The 22,531-nt window shown below is 45.7% G+C and overlaps 2 protein-coding genes across 4 annotated transcripts; both read right to left on the bottom strand.

Annotated features, from left to right (window-relative positions):
• Positions 1-111: 111 nt before the first annotated feature.
• LOC141798176 (uncharacterized) lies at positions 112-5,075 on the bottom strand. 2 transcript variants are annotated; one of them, XM_074679996.1, is made up of 6 exons: positions 4,545-5,075; positions 4,157-4,349; positions 3,492-3,898; positions 2,163-2,226; positions 1,263-2,037; positions 112-1,174 (listed from the first exon to the last, which is right to left on the bottom strand). In XM_074679996.1, the coding sequence occupies exons 1-6, from the start codon at positions 4,656-4,658 to the stop codon at positions 397-399; spliced, it is 2,331 nt and encodes a 776-aa protein (XP_074536097.1). In that variant the 5' UTR covers positions 4,659-5,075; the 3' UTR covers positions 112-396. The 2 variants fall into 2 exon arrangements, with proteins under 2 accessions (XP_074536097.1, XP_074536098.1); XM_074679997.1 differs by having other exon boundaries at positions 2,172-2,226.
• Positions 5,076-6,083: 1,008 nt separating this feature from the next.
• On the bottom strand, positions 6,084-20,698 carry nyap2a (neuronal tyrosine-phosphorylated phosphoinositide-3-kinase adaptor 2a). Of its 2 annotated transcripts, none has more exons than XM_074679999.1 (7): positions 20,052-20,698; positions 18,976-19,192; positions 16,057-16,370; positions 14,831-15,901; positions 11,924-12,055; positions 11,735-11,847; positions 6,084-9,054 (listed from the first exon to the last, which is right to left on the bottom strand). In XM_074679999.1, the coding sequence occupies exons 2-7, from the start codon at positions 19,176-19,178 to the stop codon at positions 8,830-8,832; spliced, it is 2,058 nt and encodes a 685-aa protein (XP_074536100.1). In that variant the 5' UTR covers positions 19,179-19,192; positions 20,052-20,698; the 3' UTR covers positions 6,084-8,829. The 2 variants fall into 2 exon arrangements, with proteins under 2 accessions (XP_074536100.1, XP_074536101.1); XM_074680000.1 differs by having other exon boundaries at positions 6,085-9,054; positions 14,855-15,901; positions 20,052-20,694.
• Between the last annotated feature and the right edge of the window lie 1,833 nt (positions 20,699-22,531).

The following is a 22,531-nucleotide window of genomic DNA, read 5'->3' as shown; positions in this document are numbered from 1 at the left end:
TGAGTGAACAGGTCCTTCAGAAGAACCCAAACCAGCCCAATGCGAGAGCTGGGAGATTGATATCTTAGTATTCAAACACACACCTTTTATTTCATATATTTTATTGGCATATTCAAATGCAGTGATAGGCTGAATTTTTTTTTTAGTTTATAAAGGAAAGAAAAAAAAGAACTAAATCAGTCCTTAAGAAAATCATAAATGCATCTCTGTCATCACACTGTTACAGGTATAGAACACCTTAAAGTGACAGTAACCAATTTTTGAATTTTTTGTCTTGAACAGAATGAGAGGAGTGGAAGAAAATCAGTTTATTGTCTGAGTGGTCAGACCTTTGATACAGACCCTGAATCATGTTATGCTAAGCAAAGCCAATCTCTGGCAGCACTGAGGGATCAGTTATTCGTTAGTGAAACTCTCTGGCCATGACAAAAAGCTCTTCTGTTTCCTGCATTTGCTGCCGGACTCAGTCCCCTGACACTCCTCTCCACAGGTGTGCTTCTTAAGTTGCCGGGAGTCGGAGAAACCCTGCCCACAGTGCTCACAGGTGTACAGCTTCACGCCCGTGTGGATCTGCATGTGCGACTTGAGCTGGTTGGACTGCCTGAACTTCCTGCTGCACACAGTGCACTCGTACGGTTTCTCCCCTGTGTGGACCAAGCGGTGGCGGTGGTAGTTTTGTGGCGTCCTGAACTCTTTCCCGCACTGGTCACACCTGTGAGGTTTGACCCCAGTGTGCAGCAGCTCGTGCTGCTTTAACTGCGCCATGAGCAAGAAGCCTTTCTGACAGATGCCGCAGACGTACGGGCGGTCGCCGCTGTGCTGCCTCATGTGGTACAGGTACAGGTGTCGCAGGTGGAACGACTTCCCGCATGTGTTGCAGGGGAACTCTTTGTTCTCTGCGTGGCTCTTCTCGTGCATCTTGAGTGCAGCGTTGGTGCTGAAGCTCCTCAAACACGTGGCACAACTGAACGGCTTCACCACCGCCTGCCGCCTCCTCACCACCCGCTCTTGAACCTTGTCCTGGTGGACAAGCCGCTGGTGCTTCTGCAGCTGACAGTTGTAGAAAAACGTCTTCCCACAGAGGTCGCACATAAAAGTCTTCTCCACACCATGAACCTGCATGTGGGTCTTCAGAGCCCAGGTACCTGTGAAGCCTTCCCCACATTTCTCACACCTGAGAGGACAGAGCAGAGGAGACACACTTTAACAAACAGCAGATCAGACAGGTACAGACCTGGAGGAGACTTGAGGTGTGTGCATACCTGTATGGCTTCTCCCCGTTGTGGAGGCGCAGGTGTCTCTGGAAGTTGTACTTGAGGCTGAAGCTGAGTCCACAGGTGGGACAGGTGAAGGGTTTTTCCCCTGAATGAACGAGTCGGTGCTGCAGCAGGCCCATCTTGCTCTTGAAGGCCTTGTCACACTCGCTGCACTTGTGCGGCCGCTCCTCAGAGTGAGACCTCAGGTGCGTGCGCAGGTTCCCGGTGGTGGAGAAGGTCTTCCCGCAGGTGGGGCAGCAGTACGGCCTGGCGCCGGTGTGGATGGTCTGGTGCTCTTGTAGACTCTTCTTCCTGGTGAAGCTCTTCCCACAGTTGCACGTGAACGGCTTCACCTGGGCGTGTGACATCTGGTGGTACCTGAGCGAACCGGCTGAGGTGAAGCTGCGTTCACACACGTTGCACCTGAGCGGCATTTTCTGCAGCTGGTGAGTCATCTGATGCGCCCGCAGCTGCCGCAGCCGGCTGAACTTCCTGTCACACTGGTCGCAGCACAGCAGGTGGTCAGGGTCGTTCTGGCGGGCTTCGCTCAGCTGATGGACCAGCTGGTGGCGCTGCAGACTTGAGGCTTTGAAGAAACCTTTGTCACAGGAAGTGCAGGGAAAGGGTTTGGTGTGACTGGAGACATGTTTCCTCAGCTGGTGCTTCTGGTGGAAACCTTTGTCACAGCGCTCACAGAAATATCTCTTCTCTTTGTATCGCTCCCGTCGCTTCCTCCTCTCCTCCTCCTTCTTCACCTCCTCATCGTGCTCCTCCTCCTTCCCTGAACAACAATAAACAGAGGCTTATGCAGAAAAACAGGGAACAGTTGTTGTTCATGTTCTTGGAAATTGTTTTAGGATTAAGTCATGATTTGGCACTTAAATAAAGATTGATTGAAAGACTCACCTGTCTCACCTGGATGTCTTGCAGGCGCTGTGTGTCCCTCCTGGTGGCTCTTGGTAACTGCACTCTGAAAGGTGAACAGAGATGAGATCAAAGGTTATCCTCACGGTGTCTCTGTAGATCATGACGTCTCTGACCAGCTGTTCCTGATGGACTATCATCACCTGCCTTTCTAACGAACCATCCTGCTGTATTAAACACTTGATTCTGATTGGTCCAGACCCCTGAAAACTGCAATTGTTCCAAAAAAAACCAGAGTCACGCCAGAGGATAATCAAAGCCACCCTACCAGGTTGAAGAGTTCTGCTGATGATCACCTGTTTTCCCTAGTCCCTGTTTGACCTTTTTCCCTAGTCCCTGTTTGACCTTTTTCCCTTGGTCCCTGTTTGACCTTTTTAATTGGGCCCTGTTTGATCTGGTCCCTGTTTGACATTTTTTTCCCCCTGGTACTGTAAGACCCTTTTTCCTTGGTCCCTATTTGACCTTTTTCAATAGGCCCTGTTTGTTCTGTTTCTGCTTGGTCCCAGATTGATCTTTGCCTTGCTCCTATTTGACCTTCTTTCCCTGGTCCCTGTTTGACCTTTTTCCTTGCTACTGTTTGACCTTCTTTCCCTGCTCCCTGTTTGACCTTTTTCACTAATCCCAGTTTGACCTTTTTTTTTTTTTTACCTGAGCCCTGTTTGACCTTTTTTTCCCCTGGTCCCTGTTAGACCCTTCTTCACATATCCCTGATTGGCCTTTTTACCTGGTCCCTGTTATACCTCTTTTCCTCTGGTCCCTGTTTGACCTTTTTCCCTGAAGGACCATTTCCTTTGTCCCTATTTGACCTTTTTCAATAGGCCCTGTCTGATGTGTTTCTGCCTGGTCCCCGTTCGACCATCTTTCCCTGGTCCCTGTTAGACCCTTTTTCCTTGGTCCCTGTTTGACCTTTTTCAACGGGCCCTGTTTGTTCTGTTTCTGCTTGGTCCCAGTTTGACCTTTTTCCCTGTTAATCTTTGACCTTCTATCCCTGGTCCCTGTTGACCTTTTCCCTGGTCTATGTTTGACTTCTTTCACTTATCCCAGTTTGACCTTTTTACCTGGTCCATGTTTGACCTCTTTTCCTCTGGTCCCTGTTTGACCTTTTTTCCTGCATTCCCTGTTGGACCATTTTCCTTTGTCCCTATTTGACCTTCTTCAAAGGTCCCTGTTTGATGCGTTTCTGCCTGGCTTCCGTTTGACCTTTTTTTTCCCTGGGCCATGTTTGACCCTTATCATCTGTCCCTGTTTGACTTTTTTCCTGTTTCCTGTTTGACCTGCTAATTAATAATTAACACACCCTTTACCACTTACAGTGTCAGTTTGCTCCCTTTCTACTGGTGGTGTGTCCTCGCAAATTGTTGGATTCTGGATTGGCTGATTAGCTACAGGAAGTGATGTCATAGCACTCTGGGTTTCATCTGGTGCTGAATGAGAATTTGTGGATATCTTGTTGGTTTCTGTTGCAGCATCAGACGAGTTTGCATCAGCATTAGCACCAGTGTTGGAATGAAGTAGTTCTTCCGCAGAGTAGGAGGGGCCTTTCTGGTTTCTTTGGCCTGTGATTGGTCCAGGCAGCGGTTGGCTGATAATAACCAGAGGAACCTGAGGGTTTCTTCCGGTTCTGCCTCGTCTGGATTTGGTGGATTTCAGGATGGCAGCAGCGAGGGCAGCGGGGTTGGCTGCAGGTTGGTTGATGTCCAGGGAGTGGGTGGGGCCATCTGAAAAACAGGAAGTAACCCACTTTATTTAACATGCGGCATAAAAACATTAATCGTAAATCCACTTTGACTTTTTTTTATCATGTCAAAAACAGACTTTCTGATTTCCTTAGAGAAAATTTAAGCATGTGTTAGACCTGACAGTGTCTATGGCGACTGGACCAATTATTGACTCACTACAGGGCCTTTGTTTACTATGACCCAGGTTTCATAGTGGTCTCATTTTATGCTGAAATGTGCAGGAAGTTTGAAACCTACCTGGCTCTTTGATCCTGTACTGTGTCTGTGCAGTTTCCTTGACCTCTGACCTCAGTCTGTACTCCAGGTGTTCCACTTTATCCCTCAGGTTTCTGTTCTCCTTCAGCAAACCCACAGTCAGTTCTCTGAACACCCTGCAGATCTGACGGAGGGCCTCTCTGCTCGCAGCCTGCAGGACAGCTGCCAGACGAGCCTGAGGACACACACACACATACACAAGTTCATATGTACTTAAAGTGAGTTTTTTAAACCCATGTTTTAGTAAATGGTGGGAACAAGGGCATAGCTCAAGAACTGGTACCAGGAGGACCACTTGTCTGTCAGACAGTGATGGTGATACCTTATCCTCTCAATGCATAAAAATTCTTTAAATGTTATTTCAGCTCACCCGCTCCTGGTCCTGGTCTGGACCGTGTCTCAGACCGAGGATTGACACAGTGGACTCCACTGCTGTCTGCAGGATCAGCTCGGTCTGACGGCGAAACACTCCGGAGTCCTCCATCACAAACTCCTCAGTCCACCTTAGAGGATACCACCGAGAATACCGGGGGTTAATAACGGAGAAGAGGGAAGACCTGGAGAAAACTACCGAGAAGACCCGGAAAAAAAGTTTTCGAGCAGACCCGGGGAAAACTACCGAGCACACACGGAGAAAATGACCGGATGTTTTGATATTCAGGTAACTGTGTCAAACAGTCCGGTGCTGTGTCTCATATCGCGGACTTCTGTTCTCGCTGTTCTGGAAGTTTCGGTGCGTTCACACTGACAGTATGAAAAGAAAACGAAGGGCACTTTAATTACTCAGCTTCAGCCAAAACGGTCAGAAAGTTGAGTGAGGACCACTAGACATTTCTCACCCCCAATGACCGCCATCTTGGCTACGTAACGGAAGAGGCGGGAACGGCTCTTCTGGTGCTTCTTCTTCTTCTCTAGTTAATCTGTTCACGCGCATGTCTCCTCCTGCTGTTCATTAGGATGTAACTACAGGGTAACATGTACTCACGGTCACATCCTAAAGACTCCCAGTAAATATTTATGAAGTACTGTGACATTTATTTTCTTTAAACAGGACCTGTGTTTTTTAAAAAGAGTAAAGGAGCCTTAAAGTGCTCTGTCATTTGATTTTTCCCGCCTAAAATCCCATTCAGACCTCAAAGTTGTTCCAGGCTATAATCCTGTTTTTTTTTTTTTTTTTTTTTTTAATCTTTCTGTTTCCTTCTTTCTACCTTTTTTTTGTCCATGTGTGTCCTAATCTATCGTCTGCAATTTCCTTTGTGTTCTTTTCTTTTTACTTATTTCTGAAAACTTTAATAGTACTTATAATACTTCTTTCAATGTATTCATCCCACCTCATTTGACATATGTTCTCTATCACATGTTTAATCAACGGTTTTGCTTCATTTTGTCCAAAGGGACTTGCACAATATCGTAATAATTTTTTTTCAATGCTTGTTTCACATTTTCATCTGCTTTTTCATTTCCGTCATCCCCACAATGTGCTGGCAGCCAACAAAATGAATATTTAATTTACTTCTTTGAAGTCAACAATATCACAAGTACTTCTGCTGAGTCTGAGCAGATGACTACTTGCTCTGGTTTCACCTCTTCAATCTAATGCAATGCAACAATGTTAGCCACTAACTCTGTTGTGAACACAGACTGAATTCTGATCTCCAAATCCTACTTGTCCATTAATTTAGTTAGTTTACTCTATTCCAGAAGGCCCCATCGTCTAAATAAAGGAATGATCCAATGTCTCTACCAGTTTTCAGAAAAATGTCATCTTTCATTATATTAATATATTAAACAGAACCAGACCGATAACACTACCTTGGGGTACACCATTCTCAATTAATTTCTGATTTCTCCTGAGCCAAGAAATCAAAGTGCACTGTGTTTGTCCATACTGTCAACTCTAAAAAGATTTCACCTTCTTTCGTTGACATTGAGACGACTTCTTAAAGTTTCTTTATTTCTTTACAGCGTTCTCTTTCATGACTTCCAAAAACAAAAAGTTCATCATTTTCAGCATCACATAGAAAAATAACGAGTAGAAAGACAGAAAGCTCTGCTACACCTGTGCTTCCACCCTCCATGCATTCTGATTGGATGACGTTAAAAGACCTGCTCATGAGTTTATGAGTGTGTCCGTGAGTGTGTGTGTGTTTGTGTGTGTGTGTAATCAAATTAAATTAAATCACTCTCTACATTTTCTCAGATCATTCTTAGTGTCTCAACACCTGGTCTGAGACCTCCCAGCAGGCCCTTTGAACACATGCAGACTGAATATATAAAGGTATGTTTCTTTTATTATTAAAAAAATATCTGAAATATCTGCAGCTCCTCTGATTTAATTCATACAAAACTCTTTTATTCTCAGGATGAATTAAAGATGTTTTGATTAGTTTGCAGAAATATATCTTTGATGGCAGATAGAATATATTATATTTAAAGTAAAGGATGTTTTTTTGGGTCGCCCCATGTGCAGAGGCTAGGGCCCCTCGTCACAGAGATATCCGGTTGCTGCACGTCTTCCCATCTCTACCCCCTACGTTTCCTGTCTCTCCTCAGCTGTCCTTTCAAAATAAGATAATAAACTCCCAAAAACAAGACTTTAAGAAGGATGTGGTGCTGAAGTGGAGTGTATATGACATATATTCATATTTACTGATGTGTTTTAAGATCATTTGCTGTGATTCTCATCATGTGTTTTTGTTTTTGTGTGAGTTTGAACATGTTCTTTCAGTGTTTGGCGAAACAAACATGAATGTCAGTTTTTGGACTGAAAGAGAAGCAGAAGAGGAAATCATCAACGTTGTGAACGCCTCCTCTTTCATCCACTCACTTCATTTCATTCATCATCATAGGTGTGTGATGCTAACAGCTAACAGTGCTAACAGAGATTAATGTCATCTTGTCACTCTGAGTTTGTTCACACCTGGTTTAATCAAGTGCCCTGGCTGATCGCAACAGCTCACGTGTTCGCCTGATCTACGGTCCAGTTAGAGAGCAGACTTTCCTGATCCACATCAGTGACATTTAAGAAGAAAACACAAGATCAGAACCTGTGATGTAGACCCACCACACATCATGTGACCTGTGTGCAGACTGGGGTCCTCCCTGAAACCCTTCTCAGTACTGGATCACAACTTACTGATAGATCAAAAGCAATCTCTCTCTGAGACCAGATCTTCTGTAGACCTCTAGAGGCAGTGATGGACTGGGACTAAAAAACAGACTGGGACTTTGACTCGGCCCGGCCCACAACAGCATCAGCCGTCAACAGGCCGGCAGCACCACCAGCAGGTTAGGGTCTGGAAAAGACTGTCTGTTCAGGAAAAGTCCCGAATTTCCCGATGGCCAGCCCGCCCTTCCAACAACGCTGTCTAGCACTGTCCCCCGTTTGAGCAGCGTGATTGACAGGCGACTCTGCCACAAAAAACAGCCCAAAGCCTCACCCCCTCTAACTCATGTTGCGGCCACGGCCCACCGGCCCATCGGCCCACCGGGAAATCCCCAGTCTGCCCTTGTCTAGAGGTGTTTTGTGACCCTCTGGTGAACCTGAAGACCAGGTCAAGACCATTGACTGTATATAGAGTGGACAGCGTGGCTCCGCCATTTCCCATTGTACGATTTTGAAGCCAAAATTCCCCGTCACAGGTGCCGCCATTGGCAGTCAGAGTCTGTGCAGTAGAGACTGTGAGGGATTCTGGGAGAATCTGAGTCGAGCTGGGTGACCAAAGAAATTTTTTTTTTTTTTCTCGAGTCTAATCACTTCTTGACTCTACCTCCCGACATATTTTACTATCCCCAGCTGTTGATCATCGTAAAACCTTGTTTTTAACCTCTAATAACTAATGAAAATGAAACTTTTCAGAAAAAAGAGGACCTGAAAACATGGCAGCCAAATGATATCTTCAAATCACCACAACAATCAGATGTGAGAAACATTTCTACGAGGTGTATTAATTTTATAAAGTTTGACCACAGCTCATCTGGAATGACTGGGGAGATTGATTTTTTGACCTATACTGCAGCCAGCCACCAGGGGGAGCAGTTCTTATGACGTCCATTTTTTTTACAGTCTATGGTCAGGACCTTGAACTGCTCCACCTCTGAAGCTCATGTGGCCCTCACTTCCTGTCTTTGGTTCTCCATCTTTGGGCCTCTTCAGATAAACGCTGCCCCCTTCAGGCCGGGAAACCTCATAGAGCTTCAGTTTCAATGCTCTGATGATTCCTGTCTTATGTCTACGTTTGGTTCTTGTTGAAGACGCTGTCATCCTCATTTTTTTCTGTTCAGCATTAACTTGAAGAACACGCCAACCTGCCGCCAGACACATCTTGATTACCAACAGACGAACGAGACAACCAATGACAGTAGCGCCACCTGTCAGGTGTCACCGTGTTATGGCTGATTGTTTCACAACTGACAGCTAACTAAAACTTTGTGTGATCTGATCATCAGGTGTAAGGTTAAACCAGGTGTGAACACTTTGGTTAGACAAAGACTCGGCCTCGATGACCGCAGTGACATCACAAACTGTCGCCCTGACCATGAGAGAAAACCAAACACAAAGAAAAGCGATCATCAGATGAACACAGTGCTGTGGTGGGCGTGGCCTGATGTCTGCTCGTCATCACCGTCATGGTGGTGTTGTGTCAAAGTGTGCTTCAGATGGCAGTGTCCCAGAACACCTTGCTGGTGTGAGCAGCTGTGGAGGTGGGCGGGGCCGAGTATGGCGGCGGCTGCTTCCTCCTCCAGCTGGGTAGGATGGGCATGCTGTCCTGTTTGCACAGATTCTTCTCAGGACGCTGACGAGCTTTGATCTCTCGACACAAAACTCGTTTCTTCTCGATCATCTCCATCATGGTGGAGTCTCCAGAGAGCCACAGCATCTGAAACACACGCGGCGCCAGGTAAATTCAGAACAGAGCGTCCAACGTCCAAGATCACACCAGAGACTGACGGACAGACAGGCAGACAGACAGAGAGACAGAGGCTGTTTCCCAAACCGCCTACATCATACTCCATGTGAATGCAGTATTTAGTAGATTCTACATACTGCCTACTGCTTTTGCATGTAGCATGTAGTCTGACTGTTCTGTTGGGTCTGTTTTCTAGTATCCTACTCTGGTTTTCAGTTTCTGAAAATTGAGCTACAGCTGATGGATTTTATTTGGTCTTTATTATAAATGTACAACACAAACTCTGGGTAGATCTTGGCATTTTAGTTATTTCATTAATCATATCACTGTCGAATCATCAAATTTGATTTTTAGTCTGAAACCACAAGTTACACCGTCTACTGTAAAGAAATCTGGAAGGGATTTTTACTTTTACAGCTGAAGGAAAAACCACTTCCATATAATCTACGTATGGTTTAAAACACCTCTTTAATAACTGGAACTGACCAGATTTACTTGTTTCTTTTGCATCACTTTACTTCTACTCCACAGAACGCGACGTTAAGCCCTGTTTTCACCAAGAAGTACGGCTCAGATCAGTACAGTTTGGTACGGGTTGGTTTGGTTAAGCCTGGTCCTGTTTGCATTGCAACAGCCAACCATGCCCCCTTGTGGTGGGTGGTGTGTAAGCTGGATGCTGACAGCAGCATCAGTAACATAACAGTGTGACGCCATAGCAGCTCAATACAGTGAACCCCGCTAATAAATCCAACGAAGAAGAAAAATTGCACCATAGGTGGAGATTCTACCAACCAATCAATGGTTTGCAGTGTTGTAGCTCCACCTTCTGAGATCGGATCGGTTTAGTCTTGCACCCCTACGGAAGGTTGCAAAAGGGGGACGGTTTGCCTTGGTTATTTGGGGATCTGTCCTAGTCAGTGGAAATGCCGTAAATGCGTGCGGTGTTGAAACGAACCGAACTGAACCGCTTGATGGAAATGGGGCTTTAGTGTTGTTGTATTGTAGTTGTAATGCCGACTCATTCCATGGCGACAATTCATCAAAACCTGCCACTCTCCTAGACAAACAGTGTTAAGCCAAGCAGACCGGTTCGGTTCGTCTCAGTACGGCACACATTTTGTGGTGTTTCCACTGACTTATCCTGGGACAGATCCTCAAATAACCGAGACGAGCCGTCCCACTTTTTGGGACCCTTTCGTTTGGGTGCCAGACTGAACAGATCCGCTCTCGAAAGGAGGAGCTACAACACTGCAGACCGTTGATTGGTGGAAAGAATCGTCACTTACCCCGACAGCAGCTGTATTTCTCCTGGTGGCACACAGTCTTCTCTGAAACAAAGCTTGATTGTTCATTGTATCAAAGAGCTACATGCCAATCACAGAGAGGACGAAATGCTGCATGTCTTCCATCGTTGCTCTTTGTTTACTGTGGCTTAACTGTACCAAACCGTGCCAAACCGTACTGAACTGAACTTGACTGCTTGGTGAAAACACAGCTTTTGTAATTGTTACAAAGTGCAATCAAGCTTCATTTTAGAGAAGTCTGTGTGCCACCAGGAGAAATGCAGCCGCTGTCGCACTATAAGTGGCGATTCTTTGACCAATCAATGGTCTGCAGCGGTGTAGCGCCACCTTCCGAGATCAGATTGGTTTGGTCTGGCACCCTTACGGTAAGGTCCCAAAGAGTGGAACGGCTCGTCTCGGTTATTTGGGGATTTGTCCCCAAATCAGTCAGTGAAAACTTCGTAAAATGTGTGCCGTGCCAAGATGAACTGAACTGAACTGCTTGGTGGAAACTGGGCTTTAGTGTTGTTGTATTGTACTTGTAGTGCCGACTCCAGTAGATGGCGGTAATTCACCAAAACCTGCCACCCTCTTTGACATACAGTGTCAGTGCATTGTGGGAAACGGTTTGCCAAGTAGACTGGATCAGGTTTGGAAAACTGCCGTGAGAGAGACACATACTGAAAGACCGACAGGCAGACAGACATGATGAGGATATCTGTTGACATTTTTAAATTTCTGATATTTCTTCATTAATTATTGTTTTGTTAGAAATTTGTCTTTTTTTTGTTGAAGTCAGAAATAAGAGTTTATCCAGACCGAGGTTTTTAATCTCACTTCGACTCATTGTTCTCTCTGTGACTCAGGTTTGATTTCGTTATCAACACCTTCACCCCTAATGTCTGACGCTTTCTGATCACAGCTCTGAAATCTGCAGATCAAAGTTTCTGTCAGAGAAAAAAAGGAACAAAGACATCCACGAAATTCTCAGGAAGACAGAATTTATTTCCCTTCAAGAGACGAAGTTGGTGATGGAGTTAATTATTAAGAGGCGGAGCTTGATTAACGATGTGTGGGCTTTAGGTGTATAAATCTACTGTAATGTTTGATTCGTGTTAGTTCAGGTTAGTTAAGGCTAATTAAGGTTAGTTGAGGTTAGTTTGGTTTGAGAAATGATTATTCAACGATGACTGAGGATTAGTATTTTACAGTTAATTCACTTTTAAATCTACAGATCATTTGAACATCAGCTTCAAATTTTACATTTTTGCTCAGAAACAGGAAACACAGCTTCATCATGTAAACAGACAGACAGACAGGTAGACAGACAGGTCGGCGTTCTGGCGGTTGTTTCACAGGTGTGGTACCTGGCTTAGTGCGGGGTGATGGAGCTCATGAAGGTGACGTTGTGGTGTCCCACCTGGCGAAGGCACACCTGAGGTGGAGGCAGAGCGTCCCAGTTTACACGCCGGCTTTGATTCTGCAGGAAAGAAAAGTCGATGATGAAGATGAGCTCCTGTAACCGCGTCTCGACCTGAGGAAGGAGACCGACTCACCTCCTCCTGCTCCTCCTCCTCCTGACAGCATCATGGTGGGGCTGACAGAGGACCTCCCCATCCTGCTGGACACTGGACTGGACTGGCTGTCTCGGTCTTTGCTGCCTTGTCTGGGCAGAGATCTGGAATCTCCTGCGGAGCCACGAAGCATCAGGGTTAGATCACATGACACGTCAGGATTACATGATCAGGGTTGTTGGGTCAGTTCTTTAAAAAAAATCAAACATCTGCTGTTCAAAAAAAAAAAAAAAAAAGTCTGACTGAAAGTAGTTTCCATGGCAACAATGTTTCCATGGAGACACAATAGTGATGGTAATCCTCTTTAACAGCGCCGCAGTATTTTATGAGTCATTCATCACAAAATTCGGTCTGCTTCTCCTGTCCCTAAAAAAGGTATCAACCTGAGAACGAACTGTCACAGCAACAAAAAACGACAAAATGAGAAAAGAGACAAAAAATGGACAGAACGACAGAGGAAAAGGTGTGAGAATAAAAAAAAATGGAAGAAAAGAAACTCAGAGACTCCCAAAACAAAAAAAAGACACAAAAATATGGAAAAAAAAAACAACTAAAAACAAAAGTTTAAAGCATAAATATATCAGATGTTGAAACTGCTTGTTGCAAATATTTGCTAATTTTAACCCTACAATGCCAATCATATCATATTTGATACACACGTTTCAAAATCCTCTACCTCATGAAATATTTTCTGCATTGAAAGAAATCATAATGACTAAAATCTTCAGTAAAAAGTTGCCAGAACCTCCCAATGTGTCAAATGTGTTACCAACACTATTTCATTGAACAAAATAATTTTTTGTGGATTTTTTAAAAAAGATTAATAAACATCTTGGTTCCATGAAGTTAGAACTTGTGGCAATTTTTTGATTGTTAAGACTTTACAGGGTTAACTCTGATGTGAGCAGCATGATTCAAACAGTTGGTACAGAAACATTAAAAGGTCAAAAGTTGTAATTTTCTAAAAAGCAGCAAGAGGAGTTTCCAAGACTTAAGGCTGATTTATGCTTGACCCATAAAGGACTTCATTTTTTGCACCGATGCCCTTTAGCGTAGTGTTTTTCACATGGAAACGATCCACACTTGAAAATTTCTAACCTGCCCGACAGAGATGCATGAACAAGATGGCGGAAGAACAGGATCTCCTAGTGGTTGAAGTGCAGAATTACAGGAATCTGTATGACTCTCCAAACAGAGATCACTGTGATAAACGAGTGGTAACTAATTCAAGCATAAAATTGCAGCCTCTTCTTCACCAAGAAAAGGAATCGGTTAAAAACACCTGATAAAACAGCTGTGACAGATATGTCATATTGTAAACGAAAGCAAACTTCTTCAACTCTCATTTAGTACTCTAGTAGACGTACGTTTGTGATACACCGCCCCCTGGTGTTGTCGTGGGTGTTAAAAGGATAGACTGTAAAAAAATGGACGTCTGCTTGCTCAGCTCGAAGTGAGGTCTCCACAAAAACTGCTCCCCCTGGTGGCTGGCTGCAGTATAGGTCAAAAAATTAATCTCCCCAGTCATTCCAGATGGGCTGTGGTCAAACTTTAACAAATTAATACACCTCGCACAAATGTTTCTCACGTCTGAGTGTTGTGGTGATTTGAAGATATCATTTGGCTGTCTTGTATTCAAGTCCTCTTTTTTCTGAAAAGTTTATTTTTCATTAACTACAAGAGGTTAGAAACGAGGTTTTACGTAACATTTTATAATAATTGACAGCTGACGTTCTCGTGTAATTTTTTCGGGGATTGAAAAACATGTTGGGAGGTAGAGTCAAGAAGTGATTAGACCCTCGAAAGAAAAAATATATATTATTTTTCTCACCCAGCTCCACTCAGATTCTCCCAGAATACCTCACAGTCTTTACTGCCGGACTCTGGCTGCATAACTGCTGCCAATGGCTGCGCCTGTGACGGAGGAATTTTGGCTTCAAAACCAGCCACGCTGTCCACTCTATATACAATCTATGATTAAAAAGCAAAAAAAGCCTCATGTGTTATCTCACCAGGATCTTGTGCATCTCCTTTGTGCACATCATGTTCTTGCAGAAAGTATAACACAGCCTTAAAGCTTTGTAGACATGTAGCTGGGCATTTTCAAAAACAACTATCTCTGCCCATTTGGTTTTAAAAATACTTCAGTCCCCACACAGCAGGCAAATCTGCCTACATCTCAGTATTTTCAGGACGTAAAACCTGTTCCAACCAATCAGAATGAGCTCCTATCATTCAGCTGTGATGTACCTGAACCAAAAACTGTTTACAGGCCTCTACACAAAACCATGAGTTTTTCAAAAATCTTCACTTTGGCCGGAGTTTTCAGAAAACGGGTAAAAATATATGCGGTTTCCCAAATACCAGGCTACAGGTTTGTCACATGACATGGAGTAAAAGGCACACTACTTAAAGAATAAGTCTGTCACTACTCTGTGAGAGACTGTGTGAGCTAATAGTTCAACAGTTTGAGAATATAATACCTCAGACTAAAATAAAAAAGTCAGATTATTGCTTTAGTGGAGCTCAATATAATTGGGTTAAGGTTTCATCAGCGTTAATACCGTAACACTGAGGGACTGACAATGGTTTTAGTAGTAACCGGGCCTGTTAGGTGGCGCTACAACTGTCTGGTTCAGAAGCAGCTTTTGGGAGATCTCCTCCGAAGTAGAGTTGGTCCGATCATCAGGTGTATTGGTGGATACTAAGAGCAGGAGTGGAGCAAGAGATGCTCGTTTTGTTGAAAGACGGTCAGCAGATTCAGTATCTCGAGATAACTTTGTTGTGATTTTAGGTGGTATAAATAAAGTTAGTGGATTATGGATGATGGATTGATCCCACAGAGATAAAAACGATATATTGCTTTAATTAAACTGATGATTCACTAACCTGCTAGTTTACTGTGGATCTCACCTGCGCTGTCTCTGCTCTTCTTGCCGGCCTTCTTCATCACCTGCCTCCCAGAAGCGAACAGGATATTGAGATCATCCATCGGGCTTGTTGGCGTCTGCGACCTCAGCGACACATTCTGCATGGAACCGTGAGTGGAGGAGGAGTTACTGAGCTTGGCACTCGCCTCCCCTGCTCTATGGGAGGAGGAGGAGGAGGAGGAGGAGGAGCGGGGCATACTTCCTCCTGCCATCAGAACGTCGTACGGTGGTGGTCTCTTCAGGTTCAGGGGAGTCAGTGAGCGGCCCATGCTGACTGGAGATGGGCAGGCTGATTGGCTGCGAGGGTAACCGTGACCGCCGTGGGCGGAGCTTGTAGACTTGTAATAATTGGAGGGAAGAGGCGGAGCTGATGAGCGACCAGACGTTGTGATGGTGTGGTCTCGATTTTGGTCCCAGTCATGTTCTTTGTCCCGATCCCGGTCTCGGTCCTTGCGGTGGTGGCCTGAACTCTGCGGTTGTTCGACACCACCTGACTTGTTAAACGGGACGCTGTCCATCATAGGCAGCCGCGTGACATCGAGTGGGGTCAGAGGAGACTCATCAGAGTTCGGGGAACACTGAGCTGGTGCTGGGGGGAAGACGAGCAGCGGCGGGCGGTGGGTCAGGAGGTTGGGGAAAGGTGGAGGGATGTCAAACGTGGAGCCCCGAGAAGACCAAGCCTCAGGATCGATGATGATGGAGTGCGAGTCCTGCAGAAAGTCCTCCATCGGGTATTTCATCTCCTCATACACAGACTCACTCTGCTCGTCCTCAAACGCTTCCTGGCCTTTCATCTCCTTCAGGATGTTTCCCACCATCTCGATGTAGACCGGTTCCTCGTCGTCCATGTCTCTGGATGCAGGACTCTGATCCTGGGGCAAAGAGTTGTCCCAACGTATAGACGACTTCTTGTGTGCGTGGTTGCGTATGTAAGACTCATCGAAGGATGTGCTGAGCTGGGTGTTGGGGTTGCGCTTGGGTTTAGGTGGAGGCATCTTTTTCAGGTCTTCGGTGTAGAGGTGGCACCGTGCTGCAGACAGACAAACACAATGCTAAGACCTGAAGAGCATGAAGCTACATTCACAACACACTGACACTTACTACCAAGATTTTACCAACGCAGATCTGGTTTTACTAAAGAAGTTTTCCTTACTAGCTTGCTTTGGCCTTGCCCCGCCTTCTTACCTTCAGCCTGCTCCAGGATCTCTTTGGTCTCTTGCAGGTCCCTCTTGCTTCCTGGTCCAGACCCATTCATGGTCTCAGAGCTGTTGCTCAGTTTGGTGTTGGGGTCTCTCTTGGGTTTGGGTGGGGGTAGTTTGGGGTTTAGGTGTGAGTCTTCCTCTCCTCCCCCGACTGAGTGAAGGGACTGGGATCGGACCGAGAAGCCCTGACTGGGAGCGGGCAGTCGGTCCTGCGGTGCTGGCATCGTCATGAAACCCATCCTGAAATGTTTCCCAGTGTACGCTCCCTCCGCTGCCATGGCAACATCCTCACCAATCCTGAAAGGTTTCCCAGTTAAACATTAGAGACATTATCCTTCATCAGTCACAAAGCTCTTCATAAATCACGATATTCCTACAGGTTAATTTAGCATTCAGTGCAATTCAATTCAAAAGTTTTGTGTAGAGTCAATCTAAAAAGGTGTTTCCACTAAAAATCCAAAAACATCTATTTCTGAAATTCACAGTGAGGTCCACTGGACAGGAAGTGAGGTGAAGTGATGTGACACCCTGACCAGGGTAAGACTGAGACACAGGTGAAACTAAGACAAAGGTGAGACCAAGGACCTAAACCTGCTGCTTCACCCGCCTCATCACCTGCTACATTACCTGATGCTTAACCTGCTGCATTGCCTGATGCTTAACCTGCTGCATTACCTGCTACTACACCTGCTTCACCACCTGCTGCTATGCAAAATGAGGTACCTGCTGCCACATCTGCTGCATCATCTGCTGCTTTACCTGCTGTCACACCTGCTGCTTGACGCTGTTCCTTCACCTGCTGCTTCAACTGCTTTACCTGCTGTATCACCCGCTGTGCAACTTTCTGCATGAACTTCTTCCACACCTGCTGCTTTACCTGCTCCTTTTACCTGCTGCATCACATGCTGCTTCACCTGCTGCTTCACCTACTGCTCCACATGCTTAATCACTTGCTTAACTTCCTGCTGTTTAGTTAATGAGGTACCTGCTGCATTAACTACTGCTTTACCTGCTGCCACACCTGCTGAATCAACTGCTGCTTTATCATCTTTCCCACCTGCTGCTCTTCCTTCTCCCTCGCCTGCTGCATCACCATCTGCATCATCTGCTGCTTTACCTGCTGTTACACCTGCTGCTTTACGCTGTTCCTTCACCTGCCACATCATCCAGTGCATCATCTGCTGCATCACCTGCTGCTTTTACTGCTTTACCTGCTGTATCACCTGCTGTGCAACTTTGCGCATGTACTTCTGCCACACCTGCTGCTTCACCTACTCCTTTTACCTGCTGCATCACATGCTGCTTCACCTGCGACTTCAACACCTGCTGCTTTATCTGCTTAATCACCTGCTGCACTATCTACTGCTGTACCAACTGCTCCTCCTCCTGCCTCGACTGCTGCTTAACCTGCTGCTTCACCTGCTGCATCAACTGCTGCTTTACCAACTTCACCACCTGCTGCATTACCTGCTACTACACCTGCTTCACGACCTGCTGCTATACAAAATGAGGTACCTGCTGCATCAACTGCTGCTTTACCAACTTTCCCACCTGCTGTTCTTCCTTCTCCCTCACCTGCTGCTTCACCATCTGCATCATCTGCTGCTTTACCTGCTGTCACACCTGCTGCTTCACCATATCCCTTCACCTGCCAAATCATCTGCTGCATCATCTGCTGCATCATCTGCTGCATCACCTGCTGATTTTACTGCTTTACCTGCTTTATCACCCGCTGTGCAACTTTCTGCATGAACTTCTGCCACACCTGCTGCTTTACCAACTTCACCGCCTGCTGCTTCACCTGCAACTCCAACACCTGCTGCTTCACCTCCTTAATCACCTGCCGCACTATCTACTGCTGTACCTACTGCTCCTCCTCCTGCCTTGACTGCTGCTTTACCTGCTGCTTCACCTGCAGCTTCACGTGCTTCGTCAACTGCTGCTTTTTCCGCTGCTTCACCTGCTACATCACCTGCTGCATCATCTGCTACTCTACCAGACACACAAGCTGCTTTACCTGCCGCTATACCTGCTGCATCAACTGCTGCTTTACCTGCTGCATCATCACAGGCTTCTTCACCTGCTGCCACACCTACTTTTTTTCTCTGCTGCTACACCTGCCGCACCAACTGCTGCCTTCTCTGCTACATCATCTGCTGCATCACCTGCTACTTTACCTGCCATGTCTGCTGCTTTACCTGCTGCATCTCCTCCTGCTACACATACTGCTTCACACACTGCTCTACCTGCTGAATCACCTGCTGCATCACTTCCTGCATCATCTGCCTTTTAGCTACTGCCACACCTGCTGCGTTACCCGCGACATCACCTGCTGCATCACCTGCTGCATCACCTGCTGCATCACCTGCTGCATCACCTGCTTAACCACCTACGGCATCAACTCTTGCCTCAGATGCTGATTCACATACTACTTCACCTTCTGTACCACCCGCTGCTATACCTGCAGCATTATCTGCTGCCACACCTGCTGCTTCACCTGCTACATGATGTTCTGCTAATCCTGCTGAACCACCTGTAGCTTCACCTGCTTCTACACCTGCTGTATCACCTTCTAAATCACCTGCTGCATCAGCTACACCTGCTCTGAATCTGTGTCTTTATCTCCCTCATCACTCAGAGGTCTGACCCACATTAGGTGCATGTTTCAGGGAACACGCGTGGCAGGCGTGTCCCAGAAGGTAAAAAGGAAGTTTTCAGCTCAGACTTGTTTTGAAAAGTCACTCTAACTCTGATCATTCTCTGTGTGTTTTAACTTTTTATGGCTGTGTCTATTAATTCAACCCATGTACCATCATTTGACCTGTTCCCGTACCTTCCTCTACGTAACCAATATGGCAACCATTGAGTGTGAGAAGTGTCCACCATCCCACTCTCTTCTTACCTTTTAATGGCTTCTTCCTGTCGTCTCTTCTTCTGGTGTTTTTCCTGCAGGTAGGTCCAGTTGGTCTGGTTGCGGATGCGGTCACTCTCTCTGGCGATATCTGAAGCATTTTGTATTACCAGACCGTCGTATGTGCGAAGACCGCTGTCCTCTACGTACTGAAAAAATCTCCTGAAAGAAGACGACTCCTCCTTGGACGACATGACTCCTCAAAGACCTGGAAGGAACAGACGGTTCAAGTTTAACAAAGTTCAGAGTGATTGGTTTGACATCATTTATAGAAATCCTAAATTCTCTATTTCACTCCTGCTCTCCCTAGCTGTCTCTGTGGTCAGGGTTGTCCCCCCCTCCTGGTCCCCCTCATCTCTGTCCCTGTCTCACTCCGGTCAGGGTTACCCACCCTCTGCCTTTCACCGTCTCTCTCCTTCCTTCGCCCCACTGTTCCCCTCCCCCACCTCACAGAGCATCAGTCTAAAAATGGAACAGGGAGTCAGCTGGAGGTAACCTAGCAACAGCAGCATCTCTCAGAGGAGCATGATGTAATGCTTCCTGCTCACAGATGAGGAGATGAAAAGAGAAGGAGTGTGATGAGGCAGGGTTTTACTAAGATCACGTAAAAGAAAAAAAAAAAAAAAGTAGTTTCTAATTTAGCATCTTTGTGTCTGCGCTTGAACGTAAGTCTGACAAACTTCAGGGATTCACTGAACAAGATCCAATCTGTCCAATCAAAAACGAGCAGAACACAGAGGCTGGTAACTGGTCACCGCGAAACCCTGAACACGGTACGGACATGTTCTGTGACAGTCACATGACCACTAAATAAAAAAGACATGTAACCACAAGAAACAATGATAAATTTGAAAAATGTGGTATACATGTGAAACCACACGCAGGATGTGAAATAGTCAGAGCATGTAATCTGGTAAAACATGTCTAACACAGGGAACATGTGAAACACGTGGTGTAAATGTGGAACACTACACACGTGATGTTAAATAATGAAAGCTTGTAACATGTGAAACACATGTGAAACACCTGGTTCACATGTGGAAGTGAAGGAGCGACAAGAAAGTTACCTGAGGATCCGTGAATGACTTAGACTCCTTCCATTTCTTCCTTTAGCGTCTCCTTCTTGGTCTCCTTCTACCTGCCTCCTATGTCTCCTTTTTCAATGTCTCCTTCAGTGTCTGCTTCTACGTCTCCTCCTACTTGCCCCCTATGTCTCCTTTTGTGTCTTCCTCTATGTCTCCTTCAATGTCTCCTCTGTTTCTGCCTTTTCCTCCCTCAGTATCCCTTTCTCCTCTTCCCTCTCTCCTTCTCCTTCCTCCTTTTTTTCCTACCTTTCCTCCCTATCCCCTCCTCCTCCTCTCCCTTCTTCAGCCTGCACAAACAAAGATGGAGTGGTGAAGCTTCCTGTCGTCCTCTGCGGCTCAGAGGAAACGATGACTTGCTCTGATTCCAGGCTGCCGCGACGTTAATCCACAGCCACCCCAGTACACCTCCTTCCTCCTTTCCTTCCTCGCGATCCTTCCTCCTTCCTTTCCTTAAAGTTGTGAGAGACCAGGCTTACACACACAGACATGCATGCACACATTTCTCGCACTCATACACCCTTCAGCCACTCATACACGCATGCACACACTCACACACACACTCTCACACACATCCCAAACTACAGTCACCACAAAAGAAGCTGAAACCACGGCAACCTGACAGCATCCTCACCCTGCTGACTCCTCCCCTACTGCCTGGAGACAGGGAGGGAGGGGTGAGAGGGAGGGGAGGGAGGGGTGATGGAGAGGAGGAGGAAGAGGGGTGAGACAGAGAATGAGGGGAAGGAGGGGGAAGAGAGGAGGAGGAGGAAAAAGGGGGGAGAGAGAGAGAGAAGGAGAGAGGAGAAAGGAGAAAACGCCAAGAATGGGAAAGAAAAGTGAAAGAATTCAGGAAGAGAAAAGGTTCGGAAGATTCGTCCTCAGACTCTATGTCCTCATGCAATCTTTTTGTCTTTTTGTCCTCAAACACTCTGTCCTCTGATTTTTTTGTCCTCAGAGAAGATGTCTTAGACTATGTGTCCTCAGATTCTCTTACATCAGACTTGTGAAATCTGAATTTTTGTCCTTAGACTCACAGTTCTAAGACTTTTTGGCCTCAGACTTTTTGTCGTCAGACTTGTGTAATCAGAATTTATGACTGAAGACTCTCTGTCTTGAGACTCCCCTTCCTCCGTCTTTATATCTTGAGACTGTGTCCTCAGGCTTTTTGTCCTGAGAGAAGATGTCTTAGACTCTGTGTCCTCAAACTCTCTGTCCTCATAATTTTTGTCCTTGAACTCTCTGTCCTCAGACTTTTTGTCGTCAGACCCTCTGTCCTTATAATTTTTTGTCTTCAGACTCTCTGTCTTTAGATTCTCTGACCTCACACTGTCTTTACCCAAACCTTTTGTCCTCAGACCAACTGTCCTAAGACTTTTTGTCCTCAAACTCTCTGTCCACAGATTTTTTGTCCTCAGACTCTGTTTCCTCAGACTCTCTGTCTTGAGACTCTCTGTCCTAACACTGTTTTGTCCTAACACTGTTTTTACTTTGTCCTCCCCCTTTGTCCTCAGACTAATTGTCCTAAGACTTTTTGTCCTCAAACTCTGTCCACAGATTTTTTGTCCTTTCCTCAGACTTTTGTCTTTAGACCTTTTGCCCTTAGACTCTCTGTCCTCACACTGTCCGTCTTAAGACTTTTTGTCCTCAAACTCTCTGTCTTAATTCTCTCTGGCCTCAGACTTTTTGTCCTCAGACTTTTTGTCCTCAGACTTTATGTCTTGAGACTTTTTGTCCTCAGAATTCTTGTCCTAAAACTCTCTGTCTTGAGACTCTTTGTCCTCACACTTTCTGTCCCCAGACCCTTTGTCCTCAAACTCTCTGTCCTCAGACTATTCGTCCTTAAAACTTTCTTTCCTCAGACTTTCTGTCTTTAGACTCTCTGCCCTTAGACCTTTTGTCCCTAGACTTTCTGTCCTCACACTGTCTGTCCTAAGACTTTTTGTCCTCAAACTCTCTGTCTTAATTCTCTCTGCCCTCAGACTCTTTGTCCTCAGATTTTTTTTTGTCCTCATTTTTTCCCCTCAGACTCTATCTTCTTGGGCTTTATGTCCTTGATCTCTGTCTGTAGACCCTCTGTCCCCAGACTTTTGTCCTCATTTCTCAGTCCTTATTCTTCTTGTTCTTTAACTCTTCGTCCATAGACTCTGTCTTCTGAGACTTTTTTCCCCCCTTTTACTCTCTGTCTTCAGACTCTGCCCTCAGATTTTTTTGTCTGCAGAAATTTTGTCCTCAGACTCTCCATCCTCAAACTCTCTTTCCTCAGACTTTTTGTCTTTAGACTCTCTGTCCTTAGACTGTTTGTCCTTAGAACTATCTTTGTCTGTCTTTAGATCTTCTGTCCTTAGACCTTTTGTCCTTAGACTTTCTGTCCTCACACTGTCTGTCCTAAGACTTTTTGTCCTCAAACTCTCTGTCTTAATTCTCTCTGCTTTCAGACTTTTTGTCCTCAAACTTTATGTCTT

This window comes from Halichoeres trimaculatus, unplaced genomic scaffold, assembly GCF_033239565.1.
Source record: "Halichoeres trimaculatus isolate MK-OKI-2021-1 unplaced genomic scaffold, fHalTri1.1 fHalTri1_scaffold_9, whole genome shotgun sequence".
Classification (NCBI taxonomy): Eukaryota; Metazoa; Chordata; class Actinopteri; order Labriformes; family Labridae; genus Halichoeres; species Halichoeres trimaculatus.
The sequence above is the reverse complement of the archived record's forward strand: the minus strand, read 5'-3'. Positions and strand labels throughout refer to the sequence as shown.